At 45.4% G+C, this 25,221-nt stretch overlaps 1 protein-coding gene across 2 annotated transcripts in view; it reads right to left on the bottom strand.

Annotated features, from left to right (window-relative positions):
* Window positions 1–25,221, bottom strand: part of WBP1L (WW domain binding protein 1 like) — a 54,180-nt gene that overhangs the window by 27,521 nt on the left and 1,438 nt on the right. The window contains exon 2 of one of the 2 annotated variants that reach the window (XM_072039748.1): window positions 8,667–8,873. The exons of the other annotated variant lie outside the window; for it this stretch is intronic. Coding sequence (XP_071895849.1) covers window positions 8,667–8,873 — 207 coding nt within the window. The remainder of the gene's footprint in view (window positions 1–8,666; window positions 8,874–25,221) is intronic. 2 annotated transcript variants of the gene reach the window in all.

Below are 25,221 nucleotides of genomic sequence, written 5' to 3'. Positions count from 1 at the left end.
AGGTGGTTAAAGCAGGTCCCCCTATTAGTATGCAGTCAACTACAAAACAAGGACGCAGAAGTCACTTGTATTTAATGTTTCTCAGACCAAAATGCCTTCCTCCTTGCTACAGAGAACAAAGTAACTCCAGCAAAAGGCATTTTACATGTGGAAACTGACTTGTGAGCCAGTGCCACAGCCAGTCTGCTGGATCAATGAATTTCAATGTGCAATGAAGCTCAAGGGCTTGCAGTGGTCCCAGCCTGTCCTTGGGCAGGTCCCCCTTCCCTGCAGCCTGCTGCTGCTGCTGTCAGCTCCGTGGTTTTGAAGCACAAGATGCTTTTGCAGGCAACTCAGTCTAGATAAGCAAATGGGGACTGTGTTTCAACCTCACTGCTGTCACCTGTGCTTTGTCTCCAAGTAACTGGTTAACCAGGGAGGTAGAGACCAAGCACTTCAAAACATGCTCAGTGCTGTAGGGAGCCCCAGTGCCTACAATTCATGCTCGATTCTGATTGAATCTTGCACAGCAATTGTCAGACGAGCAGATAAGTGCAAATACACACCACGTCCTCCACCTGAAAGCCAGGAGTGAGCCCTGAACCAAAGGAGGAGGCACTGCATAGGAAACCACCACCCACAGGCACCTGGTATTTTTGCTTGTCCTCCTCTTCAATTTTTGTACGTGGGTGAAGAAATACCAACAGTAAAGCACCTTCCTTTGCACTTCTGTAAAGCAAGCAATCGCTCCTCTGAGACTGCTTTCAGTATTAAGCTATCATGAGGAGGACAGCCAGGAACGGCAAGAGGAGCCCCCTCCAATGCCCATCTGACAGAAGACAAAAGCAGGCCACGTCCAGGCTGATCCAGACTCTCCTACCAGCTCTGCTGTTCCAGTGATCACAGAATTATAAAGTCATTAAGGCTGGAAAAGACCTCCAAGATCATCGGGTCCAACCATCACCCTACCACCAATGTCACCCACTAACCCATGTCCCCAAGCACCACATCCAACATTTCCTTGAACATCCCCAGGGACAGTGACTCCACCACCTCCCTGGGCAACCCGTCCCAACGCCTGGCTGCTCTTGCTGAGAAGAAATTTCTCATTTCCAACCTGAACCTCCCCTGGCGCAACTTGAGGCCATTCCCTCCAGTCCCGTCACCAGTTATCTGCGAGAAGAGGCCAACCCCCACCCACCTTTTATTTTCTATTTTCATCAACTTCTTCTAAATTACACCGAATAATTTGGCATTTTGGAAACAACACACTGTACTCTGTCATGTCACATCATTTCAAGGTATCGTATCTAGTGGTAACATCACTACTGAAAACAGTTATATAAAAAACCCCAAGCCCCTTCTCCAAGACCAAAATGAGTTTTGTTAACCATAGGTTGATGTTTTCAGCACTCGGTGTTGTTGTTTCCCAATGCTTTTTGCTCAAGGAGGAGAAAATGGCAGCCACAGGTCCGGCACGCTTTTCTGCACAGCAGCAGAGCTGCGACCGCGCAGTGGCTTTTGTAATACAAAAGGCTGTTTGTGTGATCTTGTGCGACCCCTGTTTCAACACCCAGGCCTGCCATACAAGCCTAGAGGCCTTAAAAAGCTTTAAAGGCCTCAGCCCCTGAGGCAGGGGGGCAGAAGAGCTGGAATGGCCCCGTTCAGAGATGACACCGCCTGCAGTCAGCGGAGACAGGGCCAGTTCGGCCCCTTCGGCCTGCCCAGCTTTCGGGCACCGATGCCAGGCTTCGGCTTTAGTCTGGAGCGGGTAGTGAAGTCAGGGGAAAGCCGCCTCTCCTTTCTCAGAGAGGGGTGGGGGGAGATCAGCTGTTAAAACATTTGACGAGATCGTCTCAGCAGGGCCAGCGTGCCCGGGGTGGCGCAGGGACACTCGCCAGGCTCCTTGTTTGTTGGCAGCACAGCTCTTGTTTTCCTTCTGCCCGTGTGTGCAAACAGGGCCTTTGGTGACGGATCAAGGGGAGATGATCCGCTCCAGACGGGGCCGAAGGCAACGTGTGCAGACGGTAACAGGATCCCCCAAATGTGGGATCAAGGCGTCTGTTCTCATTTTAGAGCCTTGTACCATGCGGGTACCAAAAATACAGCCTGCGTGTGGCCTTTGGTCACATCCTCACAGCAGACAGCATTGTCCCGAAGCTGTCAATGCGCTTGCTTACCAGCACAACCTTGGAGATGGAGATCTGAAGATGCCCTGCTCTTAGAAGAGCTATTAGTTTTTTTTCCTCCAAATGACAGCAACTTGCTATTTTTAGTGCTCATCTCATATGCCTGCTTGGCATTTCCCTTGGGCCTTACCCTCGTTTCACACCGCTGATGCCAGCTCCCACGAAGCATGGTTTTGGTGCCAGAGGGGCTGGTGCCAAGTCTGCCTGTCTTGATGCCAAAATGGCAGCTGGCTTTATTGTTGAGATAGGATTTGCCAAAACTAACGGCACTAGTGCTAGGGTGACTGGCATTGATTTCAAGGTTATTTTCTTCTTTGCTCTTCTCTTGCCTCTAGACTTCATTGGGATAATACTGCTCCAAATGACCCTCTGGGGTCCTAGCAGATGAATTTTTCATCAGGGTTTAAGGCAATTAGACAGCAGACAGTCTTAATGCATGACTCTTCAATAAGGAGGATACATACATGCACAGAGCAATTATCTGGGATGCAGCACTGCCACTGCTGGGTCCAGTTACAACAGACACAAGCCCCCTTTCTCCACCTGCAAACACGTTTAAAATAACCTCTCACAAAAACTGATGATAAGGAGGGTTACGTGGCATTTCACCACCACAATACACCTCAGACAGAAGTCTGGAGCAGGAGAAGAGAGGCAGGGATCAGCCAAATTGTATTATATCCACATGGGCACGAAGACAAAACCCACAAAAGGTCATGGCCTTCTGCCCCTCCTGCCTCTCACAAGTGCCACTCTGCAAAACGCTCAGATAAAATCCAGGCTTACATGAGGGATAGGTGCATTGACATGGGAAACACCCACACGAATGCAACTACTTAATTACATGCTGCCTCTATTATAAGTGCACAGACGCATGTAATTTGACGTGATGGCATCCCTTCAAATTAGGAAGTATTTGCATGTTAATCTACGCTATTTTTCTTATTAATCTAAAAAAAAAAAATATTCATAAATGTTGGTGTCAAATGGGCACCTGGTTGCATAAAGATGCTCAGGTATTCCTTCAGGCATGATGCATTTAGTTAGCCTGACAAGAAGCACGTAAGTGGTTAAATGGCTTTGTCATGCAAGACTTTGCTGGGATATCTGACATTTCATCCAGCCTGGTCAGATCTTTTTAAGTTCATTGGTCTTTTCTGAGCTCAAGTTTGCGTCTTGAACAAATTTAAAAAAGCCCCCCAAATCCCAGCAGTCTTGTTTTCCTCAGCTGGTTTTACAAGAAAGAGGTTCTTTTATTGAGTTCTGAGAATTAAGTTTCTGTTTCCAGCAGAGCACCATTGCTACATGGCTTGTGTCCTTCTGTGAAAGGAATGGATTTTCTGGGAAATCCTTTAGGAAAAAGAGACATCAGCAGCTGCCTCGTTCCCAGCACCCTGCTGGATATTATGGTTCGATAATGTTACGCTGCAGAGCAATATTGCATAGGTTACGCTGAGGCAAGGAAATGTCCTCAAACTGCCCTACATATGTGCAGCTGGAGCATTTTTCCACTGTTATCCCTGGACTTTACCCCCCAAACTGTGCCGTGGCACCTACATCCCCATCGATCGGTGGGTTCTGGGTCACACACGAGTCTGGTTTTGTGGTACGCAGCACTTGGCTAAACCTGTTGTTTGGGGCTTCTTCCTCTTAGAAAATACACGTAGATCCTAATAGAGTACCCCTGATTTGGAGCCTGCCAATTAATCCAGTGGGTTATGCAGTTTTACAATGCTTTCTGTTAGCTAGTAGAAAACTAAATTCATCTGAACTGCCCCGTGCCAGCAGAGGCTCGGAGCTTGTGGTTAAACCCTGGTACAAAAGCACGAGAAGTCTTTCCACCTGGCATGGCCTGACTAGCAAAAAGACAGGAGGGCTAGGTCTGCTCTTCCAAAAACAAAGAGCACTAAAGATTGTGTACATGCATCTTCGTACAACCAAAGCAAAGAATGGAAGGAAACCACAAGTTTAACTATTAAGAAAGCTCAATACCACAAGCATCTGAAAGATCACAGCACAACAGCGTTAAAGGCACCGCTTTTAAATCACTAGACAAAACACGGAGAGTGCTATCAGATCTTAACCTCTTCTGTTAGAAACTTTTAAATGTACAACTTCAGGGAAAAACCACTTCAGAAAGCCTCATCTTAAATACAAGCTCATCTCCTCCAGCTTGAATTCCTGTGTTGTTACGAGCTCTCTGAGTGCCTGGAAGAGAAACATGAATTCTCATCTTTTCTAAAAGGAGGAATAAACAAAAATTGAGGAATAAATAAACCAACACAGTATATATTTAAGTACAGATTCCAGCTGTCAGTGAAACAGCAGGAAATATCAACACCTTTGAGCCTAATCTCTCCCCTGCTGTAGTACTGGTTCTGCTTTGGCTCACATCGTTACAAGGAAGAGAACGAAAAGCTCCCCAAAAGCCCATGCACTTTGTTGCTCTGCCAACCGGAGCGGAGAGGTTTGGGGATCCCCTCACACAGGAAAGCCTTCAGAAAGCATGATCTACACAAAGCAGTGAGCTCACGGATGTAGGTTTCCAGGTACAAGCTTGGTTTATTCAAACGCACAAGGAGAAAAAAAATAAAAAAAATAAAAAAAATAAAAAATCAATGCCTCCCATCACCAGCTCCTCACTCAGCCATTTTCCTGGCTGTGTAACGGGGAGAGTGCCGAAAAGTTGTTTGAGATTACAGCAACGGGACTCTAAGCACAACTAATTGTTGTGCTTTGTGTGCCTAGCAGTACCTCCACCAGTTACCCAAATGTTTCCTGCAGCCGCCCTGGGACAGCCCCCGTTATGCAAGGGGCAGCGGCTCAGCTCGGAGGAAGCGATGCCCGCGTGTCGCGTTTCAGCATGGGCCGCGGCATTACGCAGTTTGCACTTCGCTCAAGCATTAAAAGCACCGGTGGCACCCAGAACCGCTGCCAGTTTCTAAATTCCAGCGACATACCTGCAAGCCAGGCAGCTCTCCCATTCCAAGGGCAGATACCTCGCTGTCTTGCTCCCCACCTTCACGGTCTCTGCAGCATTTCTCCTTCGGTATATGGACAACGCGCGTTCCCCTTGCATGCATAAGCATGCTTTATTTAATAAAGCTCAATGCCCAATAATTACAAACTCATTTCAGCCTTATCTCAGGAAGAAACGCCGATCAGCATAACCTGCCTTTATGGGTATTATCTTATCCCAATTGCTGTAATTTCCATTAGTGGTTGTTATTCCGCTGGCAGATAAGGCGAGTGCTCCCCCGGCTGCAGCGGAGCCGGAGGAGGACAGGGTGACCCACACTGCCCTACCTCTTTCACACATTTCCCTGCAGCAAGGTTGCAGGCTGGGGGAAAAGCAACGGGCGAGTGGATTTGCCTCGCTGAAGTCTGGCTGCCAGGCACACATTTGCTCTAGATCAAAATACCAGCGGCCTCTTGCTCTTGCAACCATTGTTTTCTTTCGAGTTCTCACATAGCGCAAACTAAACAGCCCAGATGTATCCGTGTAAAACAAAACAAAACAAAAAAGCACAAAAACCAGCCAAACAAAAAAAACTAATGGGGATTTTTCTTTTGTAGAAGAACTACAATTGCTAATTGGTACTAATTAGCAAGAGTAGAGTAACGCAGAAAAGCTTGAAACAAAAACAACATAAGTGTCAGAAAACAATTTCTTCTCCAAAGGTATGTGTCACCCTCGTCACCCAGAAAGCTCAAAGACCCGTGGGTGACTGTAGAGCTAAGAAACTCTAAGGCAAGGGAATCTTTTCAGTTTTTAGAATTATTCACTCCCAGCACAGTATCCCTATGAGAGTGTTTTGTTTTTTTTTTCCCCTGAAGCAGGTAATGCTGGGAGCAGGAATTCTGCACATCTTTCAGAAAACCAGGACCAACCTTCCTTTCCTGGAAGTGAACGAGAAAGTTCTCCAACCTATTTCACTGCAAGCAGACCTGCAGTGTGTAAAATCATCCCATCACTGAACGAAACATCTTCCAGACAACAATACATCCCAAAGAGGCATAAAAACAACTCAGGGAGGGACAGCAACATTTGTGAGCAGGATTTAATTACAATCCGGCCATCAAACTGTCCTCCTTTCAGCACTTGTTCCTTAACACAGGCGTCACACGTCAGGGCTGTTCAGAAAGAAAAGATGCAATCCCAGAGGCATCGGGCTGGAAAGGCTTCTCAGTAAGTCACCCAGTCAATCAAACCACTCTGGGAAGGGCTCACTGCACCTAAACCACCAGCATTTGCTAACCCACAACTCAGGAGGCTGCAGTCAGCTGGGGTGCTACTGCCTCGAGAGGCAATGCCATCTTGTGCTGCACACTCCTGAAAAGTTCGGATGTTCTCCCCATTAACATTTATCCAGGCCTTTGTGCAAGATAAGGCAGCAGATCTCTGCTAAGGCAATTCCTTCTTCTCCACTAAGAAGTGGACACCTGATTGCAGTCATCTTCTTAAAACCTAGCTCACCTGGAAAATTGCTCCAATCCTCTCTAAGCTGCTTTCAGAAGACAAAAGCAGCCTTTTTTTCAAAGGCCACGGGGATTAAATCTTTGTTTCACTCTTTTCAGTCTCCAACTTAACCACTTCTCAAAATGTGGGATCCAAAACTGCATACATCACTTCTTTGTACAGAGTACTACAACAGCCCTACGTAGGACAATTCTATTACTACATCATAAAATATATATATATATATTTTTGCATTAGCTTTGCTCTATTTCTGATGCATCTTCTCTCTATTTGCCTTTCTCTGCACATTTCCTTACTGATTTTGGTGCCAGGCTTCACATCATTTCTCCAAGTTCTTCTCCCACCATCAGAAAGGCATGCAAGCCTCCAGCTTCATCTCAAGCACTTCGTGTCCCAAACTGTTGGCACAGAGGTGGAACAGACCTCTCCAGGACCCCGTCACCTTTACAGACTATTCGTTAGCATGTACTCCAGTCACTTAATGAACCCACTGTATGTAATTTAATCCCGAAGACAGATCTCTACACAGCACCCCATAAGCAACACAATCCCTCAGTCAAGTTGGGCTGTGAAACATCCATTGAATCAAACAAATTACAGATTTATTTTTTCCCCCCATGAGGTTGTTCCTGATAAAGCCCTGCTGCTTATTTCCTGTTGCCTTACAGATGCTTATAAAATCTTCACCAATTTATTCTACTACTTCCTGGAGCCTGGAAGAAAGCTACTAAGCGCAGAACTGGCTATGTCTACATCTGTAAGTGCTCAACAGGAAATTTCACGAGGCCCCAATGATTTCACATTTTTCTAGCTTTTTCTTCTATATTCTCTTCCTTTGCTTTTGGCCCCTTTATACTTCATAATTTTAATCTGTGTAGGATTACAGCTAGGAGCTTGTGTGTTTTCTGGATTTCCCCCCACACCCAAAGGACCAAAAGAGCAAAACCTCTTGGTCTCTACACCAGTTACTGAGTTACTGTTTCAGTTACTGTTTATCCACCTTCCTCATTAAACTCTAGATTAATACTTTCCTTTTTTTTTTTCACCTTCAGCTTTTAACACCAGATTTGCAGAACATTTTCTTAAGCCTTTGAGTGCTCCTTGCTAGCTGCAATATAATTGTTAGACCAAAAGTGAGCTATATGAACAGCAAAGTCTTCATCATTTTGGGAGACTGATTTTAGTAGATAACTCTAACATCAGCAAAAAATAATGCCTACAACAATAAATATCAAGATCCCTTTGAAAAATCGGATGTTAGACTGTTTAAAATGTATACCTCATTCGTGCAATTAATTCAGCATAAACCAAGAGCACGACTACCTTTTAAAGTGTCAGCAGCCAGCAGGCTATTTCCTGAAGCCTGACCTCATGCTGAGTTGAAGTCACCATGAGGAAAAATAAGCGACCGTCAAAAACGTCCCCAAATTGTGAGGAAATTCAAGCAAAGTTCCACTCAAAAAAAATACAAAGCAATGTTTTGGAAATGCAGAAGCTCATTAGTGAAATGGGACTTGGATCTGCCAAAGTGAGCCAGCAGCACCAGTGGTTCGGTGCATCTACCAAGCACCAAAAGAGGCCCTTACAGATGCTTAAATGGACTCAGTTTGGAACCCAGATCAATCACAGAGGTGAATCAAGCAGCTTTGCTATCGATCAAGCCTGCTGGACCGGGTTCAGCTCCCTACACACAGTTACTGCACAGCTGAAGCGTGCACTCGGAGGCTTTGGGCTATTATTGTGTCTCACAGGCACACAGCTCTGAACGCTCAGCCCCTCTGCACTTCTTCTTTCAAGGCAGGCTGGAGGAAGTGCAACCCTGCTGCTTCCTCATTAGTGCAAAGCACTGCTGCCAAATTGTCTGCAACGAGCTCTCAAGCTGCCCGGAGGGATAAGAACCTCTGAAAACTCAGCGAATGCATGGCAAGTGCTCCTTCCTCAACTCCCCAGGAGCAGGAAGATGCATCAGTAGCTCCTGCAGCCCATAAATTGCAGCTGGTTTGCAAGTCCTGGCTCACCCGATTCTCACGCAGGTCCTCCACTTCTTGTCTCTCTCTCATCCAGATCAGCTGGAAGGAAACTGGATGCACACAGATGTCCCTTGTGAGTCGCATCCTCAGGTATGAGCTATGCCAGCTTAAGGCAAGGGTTTGACAGAGAGCCCAGATCTTTAAGTGTGATAACTCTGCCAGAGCCATCCTGCCAGCTCCATAAATCCCGGTATTCTGCAAATTAACAGGGCAATCTGAAATAAGATTCCTTTCTGAAGGACAAGCTGGTGGTTTATAGGTTTTGTTTTATTTCAGGGCATGCCCTAGATGGATTAACAGCACAAGCACATAAACTGTTGATTGGCCACTGCAGATGCCAAGCATTCGGTGAAGGCAGGAGATGCTAATGCCAGCTAATGACAGGACCATTTTCACAAGACAGTCCCCACAGTCCTAGTTTTTATATAGATTGTGCCTGGCACAAATCAGCCACTTTTTCACAGAAGATTTATTCTCAGGAAAAAAAAAAAAATACACAAAAAAAATTTACATCTCTCTTAGAGATCCTAGTCTCCTCAAGATGGGTCAATATTTATTACACCCCTCCTTAAAAGAAATCTTACCAGGAAACAGAAACGAAAGGACACCTTTCAGTGGCACAGGTTCAGACATTCTGTCAAGATCTGGACGTTTTTGCCATGTCTTTCACCAACACAGCACAAGATTCAAAAGCATTACTGAAAATGAAGATGCGTGTAAATGTACCAAATTGGAGTCAGAAAGATTTTCTGAACCTTAATCGACTTTTATAGCCAGCAAAACATGAAAATCTGACAATTAAAGAGTCAATGTATTTCCCCAATACCCAATGTATTTCCCCCACACATGCACTTACACGCTGAGAACTGCATCAAAACTTGTTTTTGTAAGAATTTCTTCACGAGACAGTTGGGCCTTAGTGATCTAGGAAGTGGTGGATAAGCCTCTTGAACTGAAAATGTTTTTGGTGTGCTTCTCATTCCTCCCCAGGGAATCTTAAGCTTCAGAGGAATATTACCATGAGGCATTTAAAATATTTTGTGGACTGTTTATAACCTAATGACTCCAAAATGTGGCCTCAAATGCCGTCTTACCACGAGTTAGCTGCGTTCAGCAATTCGAGCAGGAGCAGCAGAGCCTCTCAGGCAGCCCACTGCCACCACTCTCCCATTTGCTTTGCTCAAGCAGTTTCACACAACGCAGTTATCTCACACCGGTATCAGTAAAACGCTGCCCAGAATCAAGCCAATATAAAACCCAAGGTTGTATTTTTAACTCGTAGAGTTATTTCCAAGGACTAGTATTCGGAAACGTTTGTTCACAGGTACAGCCAAAGCTGGAAAAAAAAAATGCAGCTTCAGGTCTTACTTAAAAGTTCCTTAACCATTAAACCCAGCATTTACCTGGGAAACAAATTTGGAAAGAAACACTTTAATCCTTCACCAAAAAAATACAAAAGCAAAATTCATATGGCTCCCACTGGGTACACTCATAAATCAAGGCACCTTTCTGGAAGCTCCATATTTATAAGCTAAAGGAAAATAAACCATCTCTTATGGCTTCACAATTGGAATTTAAAAAGCAAGGAGCTGCAGGAGTTAAGGTTTTTGTCTCAATGTTACTTTAGCCAGTTATACATCCCGACAGCTTAAAAAATATATATTTAAGAAGGAAAGTGTTACAATCTGTGAAGTCAATACTTGTGTTAAAAATACTCATGGAAAAATCAAGCTGTTTGCTTTCCAGAAGCCGCTATTTGGTCTTTTCTACTCTTTCAAATTAGAAGAGGCCTTTGCAGAATTATAAATAAAGCACAAAGTGCCACGTGACTTTCCCATATGTAGTTTTTCAACAGCCAAGTGATTTCCCTTCTCCCATCCCCACTGTTTGCATACCGCGGTGGGGTTTGCCAAGTCTCAACTTAAGAATTTAGTAGCCAGATTTGTAAAACCAAGAAAATAAAGATTTTGCTAATATCCTTTGATCAGAGGGTAAGAAAGGTTAAACCGTGGAGAGAAGCAAGACAAAAAAAGAAGAGTCTTATGTTTTGCCATCAATTTACAAGGGATGTCACTGGATCAGTACAGAAGATGTGGGAAATGGTGAGAATGCCAATATTAGCTTCTCTGAGCTTTTAAGAGTGGTATATTTAGCCTTCCCACTTCTCCGCATGTTCAGAGACACAAAATGCTCTTCACCCACTGAACAAACAAGCAGACCTAAGCCAAAAAAGTGGAAAAGCTGGGTTAAGAGAGCATCTCAGTTTTATCCCACTAGGTCTGCTGGCAGACACAGTGTACAGAAGGGATTTTCCAGTCTGCTGCCTTTCTGGTTGCCTTCATTCCCACCACAACGTCTGAATATTTGAAAGCCCAATTTCCAAACGGCTCCCATGCCGTGCATCACATCCAGGAAACTCGTGGAGGTGACCTGAAACCGAGCCTCCAGCTTTCTGAGGGGTAAAACATCCAGCCATAATCTACAAGGAGCGACGTGGCAGGGAATTCCGAGCTGGGAGGAGGCAGCAGGCAAGGCTGAAGAGCACAAAGTGGGGTAACAAAAAGGATCACGTCCCAGAGGAACGAGCAGGGGACAAAGCACAGAACTGGCCTTCACCTGAACAGGTAGGGCAGTCTAACAAGGAAGACAAGAAAGTCACCAGCTACATAACATTAAGACTACCATGTTAGACAATGCCCCAAAGCAGGACTTAGAGACACATTCTTCCCAGGACACCAAAGTATCTCTTTTCCAGTCTGAGCTGCAGCACAACATTCATTCCTACTGACCTCACTTTTCCCCTTGGATGAGAAACACACCCAGGAGGCTATCTTGATCAATGCAATCTCCAAAAGTCCTTCACCTCATGGACGAGAGCAAATCTCACAGCATGACAGAAACCGACTCAGGGTCGGCGTGAAATTCTCATGTTTTATTTAACCTATTTCAAATTTTACCAATATCTAAATATTCCTTTGATACCAGGAGTGAAAAAGCCTTGGTGGTGGGCTGGTGACACCTTGCAGCTTGGCTTGCCGTGACCCCCAGCCTGCGTCGTGAGAGCCTAGCACCAAGACGTGTATTAAGACACTGCACTCACACCAAAGGGGGTCGAAAATGCTGCTCAACCCTAATGAGAGAAGGTGTTCTCTGGTCCTACATACGGCCTGAGAAGCGAGAGGAAAGAGGTTCTTTGTTCTCTGCAGCCTCCTTCAGTTGTGCTTGACGCCTGCATGCCTCCTAAGTCACGGTCACTTCCTGTTGACAGAAACGTCCTTCTGCAAGCTATTTCATCTGTTTTCAAAAAGACAGACAGCATTTTTTAACATTAGCCATTTCTTCCTGTAAGACAAATGATGGCCTTCATGTAACACACGATCAGGACTCCAAACGACTTGTGGTCCATCTCCAAATTACTCTGAACTTTGCGTTTGGCAAAGTCTAGCTATTTTCTGTTCCTTTTGTTTTCCATCAGCATTATAAGAATAGCATTTATCATATCAGACACAGAGGCAGAGTCATTAACATTTGAAGATAGTATCTATTATTTTACGCTGTGCAAACGACCGGACATGTTTTTTCATGTTAGTTCAGTGTCTGCATACGTATTAAAAAGTACCAGGATTCATACCTAAGTAAAAGATCACAGGTTTCAGAATTGGACACTGCAAGACTTAATGATTGGTCCATAGTGAGGGAAAACAGATAAAGTCATCATCCCATTTGTGAAAACTAGTAATTGTAGATGACAACTGTATTTTCAGGGCCAATCTTCAGGCAATTAGCAGAGAAAACTGGGCAACTTCCTTTAATTTATCCCCATTCTAGGCCAAGGATCAGAAAAAAATCATAATAATAGTTAAAAAAATAAAAATCAAGATAACTTTTTTTTTTTACTCCACAACAGCAAGGAGACTGGAAGCATAACTCACCCTAATAACTTTCTGTAAAGGGAGGATTTCATTGTTAACTATGGTAAACACCAGATTTATATTTTCCCTTGCAACCTGCCAATCTTGCCATGACTCAGAAAAAGTTTCCTTTGTACTTCAGCAGCTCTCCATTTTCAGTCTCCAGCAAAAAAAGATGGATAATAATTTAGGAAGATTTCTAGCTGTGCACTGTTTTGGGTTGCAATCACAGCTACATGCCAAAAAATAGAGACTTAAAATATAGACAGGAGTTGTTTAGTGGTATTCCTTTGCTAAGCCAGAACCTTAACACTGCATTTATTAAGCAAATCAGCATTTAAAAGAGGCAGAAAGCTCAAGGCTTCTCAGATACTTGATGGGAACAGAACATTTTAAGTGGGAAATAATAAATATAATCCCACTTGTCTCCAAAATAGCCAGGGAGATGGTAGCAATAAGCGGCATCAGGAGTGAAAATAAATGACCTCGTAATGTCTCCCAAATTTCCAGGCACTCAGAACTCCGCATGAACAAAGACTGACATCTCCCTCCCCATCCCTTGCAGAGTACACAGATATAAAAATATATTTAAAAGACAGCACAGAAATCTCAGTCAAAAAATGCCACAGTGATAACTCAGGTGGTATTTTTTTATTATTGTTTTTTTTTTTTTTTGACTCCTGTCTCCATGCCTCATAAATACTTTTTGTACCTCCAAGCACTGAGGAAAGTCACCAGGGATTTCCCACGGCAGCAGATGCACGGGAAGCCAACTCGGATCCCAATTTCTCAACTTAGGAGGACAAAGAAAGAGAGCGCTTGTACCGGCTTTAACATCTCTTTTCTTCGCATCTTCAAGTCTCTGCTAACAGATTCTAACAACCAGGGCACCAGAAGTCATACTTCAGCATCTTCAACTTCTTTCCTGAAGGACTCCAGCTACTGACTGCTGATATGCTGCCAACCTGGTCCCTGAAACAAGCCAGAGAGCGTTCAGGAAACATTCAGGACAAGGTTGGGAAGCATGAGGTGGCTGCAAGCAGGCCCCTGACTGCAGGGATTCACGAGGGTGTCTAGATCCCAACACATCCTAAAGAAATTGCAAGGACTGGCCAACCTCGGAGAAAGGAATCAATGAGGACGAACTGCAAAGCTGTGAGGGTCCACACGACTGAACTGTCTCAGGCCCTGCAGTCGGGAGAATGTACAGTCCAGTGAGTTATAAGCACTAAATTTCACCCTAAACTGAAGCCTGCATCCCCTTGACTAGAAACCAGACGTTAAAGGCAAGATTTAAATGTGAAATTTCATACAAAGATTTTGATGTGAATTCTGGAAGAAACAAGGAAAAACCCAAGCAACCCACCAACCTTTTTTTTTTTTGGTGAAGAGCAGCTGCCCTGAAGAATTTGAAAAGTCCTTTGTCCAGAACTATTTGTTACCATCCCGAATGCTCTCCCTGCATTTCAACATTAAATCATGTCTCTCTCCAAGATCTGTTTCTTCCTGTTTTCTTCAAAGGCTGTCGCAATTCAGAAGTCATAGGAAAGCACACCAACAATACCAGACTTGACTAATGCATACTTTTTTCTACCAAACGAGGTCTCCTTTCTGCTTTGCACCCTATGCACTGAGCCACACACTCCTCTGGGAAGACGCTACTTTTATTTCTGCTAAAGCACTGGGAACCACACGCAGATTTACAGCCACATACAAGCATATATAAAAGCCCAACAGGAATTTTTGCTATAGAAAAATCTGCTTCTAGTCTTCACTTTCCACTTGAACCCTTAATTCCGAGTAGCAAACGTTGTTTTTAGTTTAAGCAACTACGCATAAGTCTTGATGAAAGGTGTCAGGGGTATAAAAATATCCATTACCACTCTGGACTAGATTTGAACCGGTGACCTAATGATGTGACACTCGATAGTTCTTTAACAGTCCTGTGATCACAGAGATTTGCATCAGCAAATACTTAAATCCCAGGAGATGATACTTCCTGGGGATAAAAATGCTAGATAAATGAGATCTTCAGAAATACGAGCTTCTAGATTTGTGCAACTCCTAAAAGCAACAAAACGCAAAGAACGGTCACCAGATTCCCATGAGTTTCTGGAAGATCCTTGTACTGCGTGGATACAAGCACACAACTTTGTGCCAGAAGTCACAACTCACAAAGCTCAGCTTTCATTACTAGACAGAGGTAGACAGAAAAAAGCCCAAGAAAGGCATCCCTCTAGTCTTTAGCAACGCACCAAAAAAATCAAGGCACGTTTTGGATCAAAATGCACAAACAACCCCACTTGCAGTCAACGATTAAAAACTAATATTGGCACCATCTGTCCATCAACTGCATCGTACCAGATACCCAGAGCTTGGCATCTAGCATCTATCCCACCAGAACCACTCAGGCTCTTTATTTATTTATTTTTTAACCCAGGAACCTGGCACCAGCACCCTGGGGCTGTGCCAGCAGAGGTGGGTGCAGCTCCCGGCGAGGCACGCACGTGTTTCTCACCTGGTTTCACAGAGACATTGGCTGAAAGCACCAATCAAGTTTCCTCTCGAGGTGAAGCATCCTGTGGTATTTTATTAGGCTGCAAGAAAATTTCGCCGCGGTGCATCTGCTGGAGAGGCAGACCGCCCGAAAGCGCAATCAACGCTTCCCATCAGAGGGAACATCCTGCTCAACATTTTTAAAGTGCTGCACAGGTGCTCCATTTCATTGGAGAGCCTCCACACAAATAAATTTCCCGATCAATAGCGGTATCTTCAATCTCCCTGATGAAAAATAATACTCCCCTGAATAGCCACCCGCCCCCCTCCCCGCACACGTGAGTAAACTCAGCCACGAGTGCGACCATTAATACAAAAAGCCTCTCGAGAAAAAGCACCCGCACGGCTCTCTGCCTGCCTGGGGGATGCGAGTCCTTTGCTGGCTTTGTTTATAAGCTACAGATGTACTTCAGATGCCCTACACTCACCCGTTCACCCACCCCAGACACACCAGCCCAAAGCCCTTGGCCATCCATGTGAAGACGGTCACGTTCTCGGTTTGTACCCAAGAGGCACGCAATTTGGGGTTTGCCCAGAAAAGCTGCTTATCATTGTTAATTTTAACAACACCATACGTATAATTAAAAGTTTTTTTAAAAAAAGAAAGAAAAACGCAACATAAATTACAAAGACAGAAGCCATAAATCTTCCGAAAGCATCAAAAAAAGATCACAGCGAAGCCTTTAAGGGTAAGGAACCTGGTTTCATAAACACACTCCCGATTAACCCTTCCGAACAGATAGGATCTCTGCTGTTGCTGAGCACGTCTGCCAGAGCTTGCCAAGGAAAGCATGAGCAAGCAGCTTCAAAGGCAGAATGACGTACCTATGGCAGTAAACCCTAATCCTGGCTGTGGAAACCACGCAATTGAAGTTAGTCATAGAAAATGGGATTAGAAACTCTAAAACAAAACAAGGGGCTGGAGGAACCAGCACTCGTCCCAAGATCCTGCTGAAAATCTTGAACAAGTTTTAAACAACTGTTCTCAGGGATGATGAAGAGAGTAAGACTAAGGATCTCTCACAGGAAACCTTCAGAGGATGAGGGTAAGGACCAGGTCAGGCTAAAACCTTACACATCAGCCCTGCACGGATGCTTGGCAAGGAGAGAGGCTGCCAGCGAACAACCCTACTGCCTCCTCCAGGAATTCAAGGGCATGGACCCCTAGCAAAAAGCCTGTGTGACCTGCCTGTGCTTTGTAGATCAGAGCAGTGGCACACACACCACGTGCAGGGACAGAGGGTGAGTTTTGGGAGCTATCTGGGATGTACAGCAATCCTCTTTCCACAGGTGATAATGTTATACAGATACATGCATCCAAAAATGCTGCAGCTGCTCGAGTGACCACCTTTGCTAGCGCCCTATAAAGCAAGAGCAGTAATGCAGAAGTTGGGATTTCTGAGGAATCCTCCAAGGAGACACAGTCACCGTGACTTTCAGAAGCTCCCCATGTTTCTCTCACACTAACATCCTGGACAACAATGCTGGATATTTCCCGAAGACCAGACCTAACACAAATCACAAGTTTGCACAGACTGCATGAAATTCAGGTTTCGAAGAATGCGTGTTTTCATTTTAGAATGAGCTGATTTCCTAGCTCAAGACAATCTTTACAAAATAAACCATGTCTGCACATAGGGTCAGGATGAGATCCTAAAACATGAGATCCTAAAACAACCATTTGCCTGAAGGAGCTTCCCTGGCCCTCTCACTGCCAGAGAAGCTTCATTTGCAAGTACCAAGTACTCAATTCCTGATTATTTCAGAAGTCAAAATTACGAGAACACAGACTTGCATCAGGAAAAGGAAGGCAGGGGAAGGAACAAAGACAAGCAAGGAGAGAAAATAATGCCGTGAGAAAACAAAAAAAAAAAAGAAAGAAAAAAATAAAAGGCAGACTGTCATGATCTAAGTGTTGATGAAATCTGCTCCTGGTCGATATGCAGTGTGGCCATAAGGTACCAGCCGACAGTCTGATGACAGAGGGCATTTTCTCCCTTTGATCATTCTCCAGTGTCACTGGAAACCCACCGGGGCTTGAGGAGGTATCAGGTCTTTGGGAGATGGGTATCTAACCTAGCACACAGACCACGAATGGAAGCAGAAGTGCCTCTTCCCCTCCTCCCAGGACTATCACTTGCATTTAATGGAGCCGGAGTGGTCGGATTTCAGCAAGCTCCCCCACTTTCTGCCCAGACATCAGGCTCCTTTTTCCTTTAGAAAGGCCTCGGTGAGATCCCTCTCACCAAAAGGGGAAGGAAACAGGGAAATATCCTCGGTGCCACAGCTCACACGCAGGTCCTCACGCTGCTCAAATTCATGGTGAGAGCAGGATGGCTGCGTTATCTCCCATTTATCACTGACATTTCCATCCAAGTCTTTTCTCCTTCGCAGCCTGGCAGATTCCAGCAGAGCCCCACAGAAGGGTGACCTTGCAGCAATGAGAAACCATACAATAATACCAGGTAGTTCCCAAAATCCAAGGTCGTAGCAGTTTCAAGCAAGGTGTATGAGTGGAAAAGACTGGGAGCACTTGGGGACCACCATAAAAAAACTCAAAGGTAAGCAGACCTGCACGTGGACCCAGAGAAACTACAGGAATTCTGCCTCCACCAGCTGCAGGATCCTGATATCAAAGGGCAGAGACTCTTCCCTATACTTGGTCAAAAAAAATTGAAAGAAAAGGAAGTTAGGGCATTTCACACTCAGTCTCCTGAAAGATGAAAGCAAAAAGGGGATTTTTTTTGTGTAAGTTCTTGCTTAGAAGTTCAAAAAAAAAAAGTCCTCTTAGCTTTCTTTTTGTTTAGGCAGAGACTTTTGTATTTCCAGTGTTGCGAAACAGAAGACAGAAGAAAACAAATCTACTTTGCCTACACAGCAGTGCCAACCAGGAAAAAAAAAAAGCCACAAAAGCTTGTATAAATACGTGCATGTCCCTAAAACAGATGCACCTATCAAAGCACTGTTTAAAGTTGTTTCAAGTTGAGAGCCTACCTGAACTTTGTGTTTGCTGTCGAGAACAATTTTACTCAGAGTAATAACCCGAGCTGAAACCAAGTAAGAAATAATCAACTCGGTTTTAATTGGTTTCAAGAAAGGCGATTTGCAAACGCTCCCCATAGCCAGCTGTTGAATACCCGAGTTGACAGAGCCCAGAAGGCACTGTGATGAGTGACTTAAGTGGAGGCACCCTACACCCACCAGCATTCCTGCTGAATGAATGTGAAATCGGCAAGAATTGCTTTTATTTATCTTACTAGAAGCGTTTCTTGGAAGGTCTGGAAAAATTTATTTCAGCTGGATTTTTCAGCTGAGAACAAAGTTGCATTTATTATAATTACGCACTCCCCGACGCGGCCGGCCTCGCTGAGAAAGAACATTAAATTCAGCTGCACACGAACTCACGGAAGTGACCTTTTGAATGAAAATGCTGCAACAAGAGACTTGTAGAGCATTCTCACCAAATAATACCCTACTGTCTGCAGCTTGCAGATTAGTGCTCAGACCACTGATTTCAGCTGCTACTTACACAGGCACAAGTCCACACGAGGTCAATCAGCTGAGAATAAATCATGTTTGCTGTCGACTACAACATGGAGAGCTGTACTTGGGAAACTTGCTCAGTCTCTGGTTCAATTTGCTTTTCTGAACTTTTTTTTTTAAGCATCACGCAGCAGCATAAGCTTGCAAGGCACTTGAAAGAGGTCTCTTCTGCAGGACACCCACTATCTGATTTAAATAAGAGGATCAAAGGTGTTATTGACACACGCAGCACCACCTCTCACTTTGATGAGAGCAATGAATGCAAGGAGGAACACCCACCACCCAGGCAGCATTGCCCTGCTCGCTCTCTTCAGAAGGACAGGAGGGTGATCCAAAAGCCCAAGCACGTGAGGATGGAGGCACGTTAGCCCTAAAGAGCTAGGAAATCAACCCAGGAGGTTCGTTTCATTGTTTCATCACCTAAGTGAAAGGAGCAATGTGAAATGGCAAGCGGTGCTTGTTTGGACACGGAGAACTTTCTTTCTGGTGTGCAAATATGAAGCATCCTCCTCAAGTGCAGCAGATCGTCTTACTCTTCAAAGAAAGGTTGGGCATTATGAAACGCAACCCATCCTCTGCAGAACGTGGAGCAGATGTCTGAGCCTTCCCAGCAGCTGGCTTGCTGGGCAGTCAAATTCCCTGCTGCCAAAGAAAGCAAGGCAAGCCCTTGTGCTGACGTCCACATCTCAGGGGCATTTGGAAGCCGCTCTGCCTGCCTGCTTTGTGGTTCACGGGGCTAGGAAAGAAACTGCCCTGTTCTGAGCATCCGAGGGTTTTTCGAGCCGAAATTCACCATTAAACAGTCTGTGTCAGTCCTGCAGCAAGCACGTGCCATTTGTGAGGTGCACAAAAGCTTGACCCTCGTTGTGTCTTCGCACGTTGATTATTTACAGTAATGCCTCCCAGACAAATGGAAGAACAGGCCCCACTCAGGCAGGGCAGAAGCCAAGAACCATAAAACCGTGTCTGAACAATTAGGTAAAGTTTGACCACACTACTCGAGGCTATTGAAAACCTCTAGACCGAAACCTTGCAGGAGAAAACCAGGAGTTTCTTGGTTACCAATTAATAATTTAAACCTGAAGACTCCCCATCTAGGCCTCCAGCTGAAGAGGAAAACTGTGCACTATTTATACACCAGGTAACACACAATTTCCTCGTGTTTTGACACATAAAAAAAAACCCTGCAGCTCATAGTGCATTCACCATCTAAAATGATGGCATTAAGATGAAAAATATGAAATTGTTTGCTTAATATCAAATGATACGCCAGGGTCAGAGTTGAAGAGTTCTTGCAAAAAGCAGCAGGGTACCAAAAAAAGGACACAGAGGCACACCGTGGCTTTTAAAAATCGTTATTTTTGATAATATTTTTAAATTCACCATCAAAAAAAAACCATGCCAGCAACTAAACCCAAGGAATTTCCTTAAAAAATAATAATAAATCTATTTTTCCCCTCATCTTCCCACTAAACCATCAATATACTTTATTGTCAAGAGCTCTCCCCACCAGCGAACATGCAAAATGCCTGCTGTTGGGGCAGGAAAAAGGTAACAAACAGAGTGTAGGACCCATAAGTGAACGAGTTAATGGGTTGAACTGGGGAAAAGTGGTATTATTAAAGCCTATTTCTTTCATTGAAGATGTTAGAAGTATAAACAAGCTTTACCTTGTACCCTGTCCTGCAGGAAAGGGAAGTGCCGTGAGAAGAACTGTTGGCAGGCAGTGCCTGTGCTGGAGAAGAGCTAGTGATAAGAGCTCTCACAAACAAAATTTAGGGTCATTCATTTAAAAGTCTGTCCCAACTTGTAAAATGCTGCTAGAGCTTACGGTTTCCTACAAAGAGCAATGAAACTATGAGGAGCAAAATCATTCCAGACTTCCCTGAAGTCATCTTTTAATGCAAGGACGGTCTTCGGACTTCGCAGTAAAGGGACACAAGGGCACAAAACAGGTCGGAGGGGAAGAAAACTCCCCACTTATTTCCACAGCCTCACCATTCTTCGGTGGTTTAATACAATCACATACTCTGGAAAGACCTGGGAAGGGCAGAGATACAAGGACAGGGCACAACAGCCAGAAAATCTGTAAAATAACAAGCCACAAACATGAGAGGTTTAATAATCAAGCAGATGAGATGTAAAAGATTCCTACCGGATCCTACAAAAGAGGAACAGAACAATGAGACACACACACAAAAAAAAGACAATACAGCCAAAAAAAGGGAGAAATAAATTAGGAGATAACTCTTGTTTTTGACACTGCAATTTAAGACAGGCTTTGTCTGAGTCCAAGTGCTAAGTGTCAGTAAACGCAGACAATCAGCAGTGACAGATGTCTGCAAGCCTGTTTTATCGGAGCTTCAGATCACAGGAGACTGGAGAGTCAAATGAAAGCTGTTTGTGAAGTTTGCTTCTGCTACAAATGACAGAAGTCAAAATGACAAGGTAATTTGAAGACAACACAATGCACACGCAGCCCTCCTCCTCCTCCTCCTCTTCAGCCTTCGCTGTTTGCAAAGCGGTCGGCGACCCAACCGAGGAGACAACGGGTGACAAAAGGACCAATTCATCACACAGAGAGCCAGACATGAGTCATAACCTTCACACGCAGCCAGGTAGCTGCATTAAACGCTTCCCAAGCACAGAGCAAAGGTCCTTCTGATTGTATCTGAAGAAAAGACTTCCCTCCCCGCAAGAAGGGGGGGGCACTTTTGGTAGCTTTCCCCATGCGATCACAGCGATTGATCCACAGGAAGGGGTGAAAGCAGCTCAATGCCATGGCCTTGAAGATACTGCAGTCCTAAAAGTTTTGCCCAGTCTCTACAATATCCGTGTATAATGCCCACCACCCCTTCCAGCCCTTCCCCTGGGGATGACCCCAGCCAGTGTTCAACCCTCTCATTCCACACTGGTCGCTCCCAATTCCTATTTCAGCCAGCTGGGACTGATTTGCTGCCCCCAGACAGTGCAAATACTGTCCCCAAGACCCTTTTATGCAAGATAACAGCCTGAATTTCTGCTGGAGGCAGAAGACGTGCAGCTCCTGTGGCTGCCTGTTGGCCATCACTGGCCACCTGGGATTTAAAGAGGATCCCACATAGGGAAAAAGTTGATTTTTCGTTTAACTACCAGCGTGGCATTAACAAATAAGAGCTTACTACAAAGAGTCAGGACACAGGTGAAAAGCACAAATCAGTTCTGCTTATTAAAAAGCCTCTGAAACGTCTTCTGGCATGGCATTAATGTCTGAGTTTCCTCCTGCTTCCAACAGGCAACGCTCGACACCTCGCACACAAGGAAAGCTCAAGACGGCTGGTGAGATTCCTGGCAAAACACACTCTTCAGAACTGTCTCTACGGCTTATCATCCTCTTCCCCCTTCAATTTGCTGTTCAGCCAGCAGGAGACAAAAAAAAAGAAAAATTAAAGCAGTTCTGTAACCACTGGAGCTCCATAAAGCCGACCTCCCGTCAGGTTGTTCCGCAAGGCTGATTGACTTCGCAGCCCAGCCAACTGTGAGCGCCGACTGAAGCTTTTCCAGAAGCTAGAGCATGTATCAAGCCAGTCAATCACCAGTTCCCAAATTTCCTAGTGCTTAATAAGCTGGCAAGGGTAGCTTGTCACTCAGTGATGACTCCCTGTTTTCTTAAGACTTTTTCAAGTCTACCTGTTTTCAGAAGTTGTCTTGAAATCTTGGGCTTCTTTGAGGTCTCTGTCAAATTCGGCTGAAGTTGGACAATGGCTTCAAAATTAATTAATAGGGAGACAGATACACGGCCTCCTTCAGTTAACTTGTCTTTGCATCAGAATCCACTGTTTTTGTGGGTAAAGTCACTCGCCACACCACAACAGGGCATTCGCATTGCAAAACAAGAGGAGGATGGAAGGATCTGTGACCTCTCCATGAAGTCATCCAGAGGCACCATCCGACGTCCCGGGCTCAATTCCTTCCAGCTCAGAAGCAAGGACCAAAGCCTTGCCATCAGGACATCTGCAGCAAGCATCTCTGCCCTGCCGTGACTGATGGTCCTGCTGAGATTGTCTGTCACCAGCCCTGACTCAAAGACTGCTTTTTGGATGTCCCTAACACGTTGTGTCCTTTCTCCTGTGCTGCAAAACCAGGGCCACAACCCCGTCAGGACCAGTTTGCCCAGACATTTTGGATTAGCGAACCCACCGAGACAAAGGCAGGACGGGAACGTGTCCAGCCATAAGGTCACCAGCTAAATGCATTAAAAAATTGAGGAGATTCTCATGCAGCTAACCAGAAAGGGCAAATTCTTACCTCGTGCCCTGTAAAACAGTGCGGTGCAGGTTAGAGGAACTCTGGGATGCGCTCGGCAACGACACGTTTGCAGAGGCACAGCCACGACCAAAGGGCACAGCACAGACACAGAGAGACAGAAGTCAGCTTCAACATCACGATGGTTTAGTAGAGAAGAGCAGCACCACTGAGGACAGCATCCCTGGGAGCCCGGGGGATGCCATCTGCTGGACGCTGCCGCTATCCAGGCGGGGTGACCCGGCCCGACCCTGCCTCGCCAGGAGGCTGGAAAAATCCCCTGGCAGACAAAACTTTCCGAGTTCCCCCACAGCTCAGCACAGCTCCACAGAAGCTGCCCGGGTTTATTCTGTAGGGGTTGTTTGGTTTTTGTTAATTGGAGGGCGGCGAGGAAACTCTCGGAGTGGCGATTACAGGGCCCAGGCACAGAGTCACTTCAACCACCCCGATGAAAATTGCCACACTCGTACCCAGGAGGCACCCGACACTTTCAGACCGGGCTTTTTTTCCATCTGCTGCACAGCTGCAAGGAGAAATCCTTACAGAGCTGTGTGCCATTGTGAGGGCCATTCACCAGGGGAAGAATTTGAATCAGTGGGAAAGCGTGCTCTGCAGATGAGACACTGGAGTTCGTGGTGGTACGAGCAGTCCTGAATCCCATCCGCACAGTTACCCCGAGGTTCTGCTCCGAACGAGTACAGGACGTACTTTGATCTCTGCTGCCTCCTGCCAAAACTGTGGAAATTGGCAAGCCAAAACCCAAGAATCCCAAAGATACCATGGCAGACCATATACATGCCTATGGCCGTATGAACAGCTCTCCTCCTGGAAAACCCACGGCGTTTCAGGAAGCATGGAAATAAATCTGCAACTAATTACCTGTAGCTTAATCAAAAAAAAAAAAAGGCTTATATTTAGAGATGAATCCAAGTTGTGGGTGATTGCACCTCCACTGCTCACAGGCTACCTGAAGTGATGCTCCCAAGGGCAGCCACGCTCTTGGATGAAGCACGACAACCCCATGTCGGTGCCATCAGAGGTATGGTGACAGCAAGAGCACAGCCCTGAGGAACACTGTGACGGCCACGCCAAGTCCTTCCTCAAAGCTCGGACCCGTCCCCTCCGTCACCAGCAATGAATCATCCCTCGAGCCGCAGCACTGGGAGCAAACTCTTTAATTTGGGGTGAAGTGGGCCTTTAAGAGCTTGCTTCCGTCAGATTTTTGGCTCCAAACCACCTTATTAGAGACAGACGGATTCCTCGGACTTGTCACATAGTTAACATGCACTTAAATCTCTTGTTTTTAGAGAAAACAACAGTAGAGAAAACTATGTGATAATTAAGCTGCTTGCAGTGGGAAGCAGGCAGACAGTCAAGGCAGTCAAATAACCTTTAGTCTGCCCTGCAGGGACATACTACAATAGAATAATGATTAATGTTAAAAGTTTTTCATTACAAAAATCGATCAGGCTTGTTTTTATAAGATACTCGGTTCTTCTTGTCCCTCTCCCTCAAGCTGAGGGGACAGCACACAGCCCAGGTGTGCAGTTTAAGGCTACACAAGCAGAGTCACAAATGAACACGGAGAGGTTCCTTCTTCCTGCGACACTTCCCCCGACTTTATTTTTGTTATACGATTGCAAAATATCTTCCTTCATCTCCAAAGAGGTGCTTCGACGTCTGCTAACAGAGTTCTGTGCTCTCATTACAAATGCAATTGCACTGAACACTCACGGGCACAGTTACAGCTTCAGCTTGGACTCGGGATGGTGCTGAGCTAATTATTTTCCCTCTCCTCCACCCGCCACCCGAAACAAGCCTGAATGCAAGGAAAGGTCTTTCAAGATCCGAGGCAGCCTGGACTTATTTTAACCTGCAAAATCAGACCCTCTCGCACAGTACAGCATGTTCTCGGGAATGTTTGTTCAGTGCGGCTAGGCGGCACAGCTCCACCTCCCGAATTATTTAGAGGACACATTTCCTGCAGCACCTCCCAGCCTTAGCCCACCAGGTCTGCAGGGCAGGATTTGGAGGCGAGGCACAGACCCCAAAACAACACGCCCTGCCCAGAAGAAGCAAGCAGGGCATGGCGAGGGGCTGAAACGTGCATGGAAGCAGAGGGCACAAGCCAAACCCTGCCAGGGGTTCAGCTAAAAACCCAGGAATTGGCGCAGAGAAGCCCAGCACTGCCCCATCTCCGCCAGCCCATCAGCTCCAAGGAAATCACGCTCCGAGGCAACACCAAAGCA

Source organism: Anas platyrhynchos, chromosome 6 (assembly GCF_047663525.1).
Source record: "Anas platyrhynchos isolate ZD024472 breed Pekin duck chromosome 6, IASCAAS_PekinDuck_T2T, whole genome shotgun sequence".
NCBI classification, from domain to species: domain Eukaryota; kingdom Metazoa; phylum Chordata; class Aves; order Anseriformes; family Anatidae; genus Anas; species Anas platyrhynchos.
Note: the sequence above shows the minus strand (reverse complement) of the source record. Positions and strands in the feature narration are given on the sequence as shown.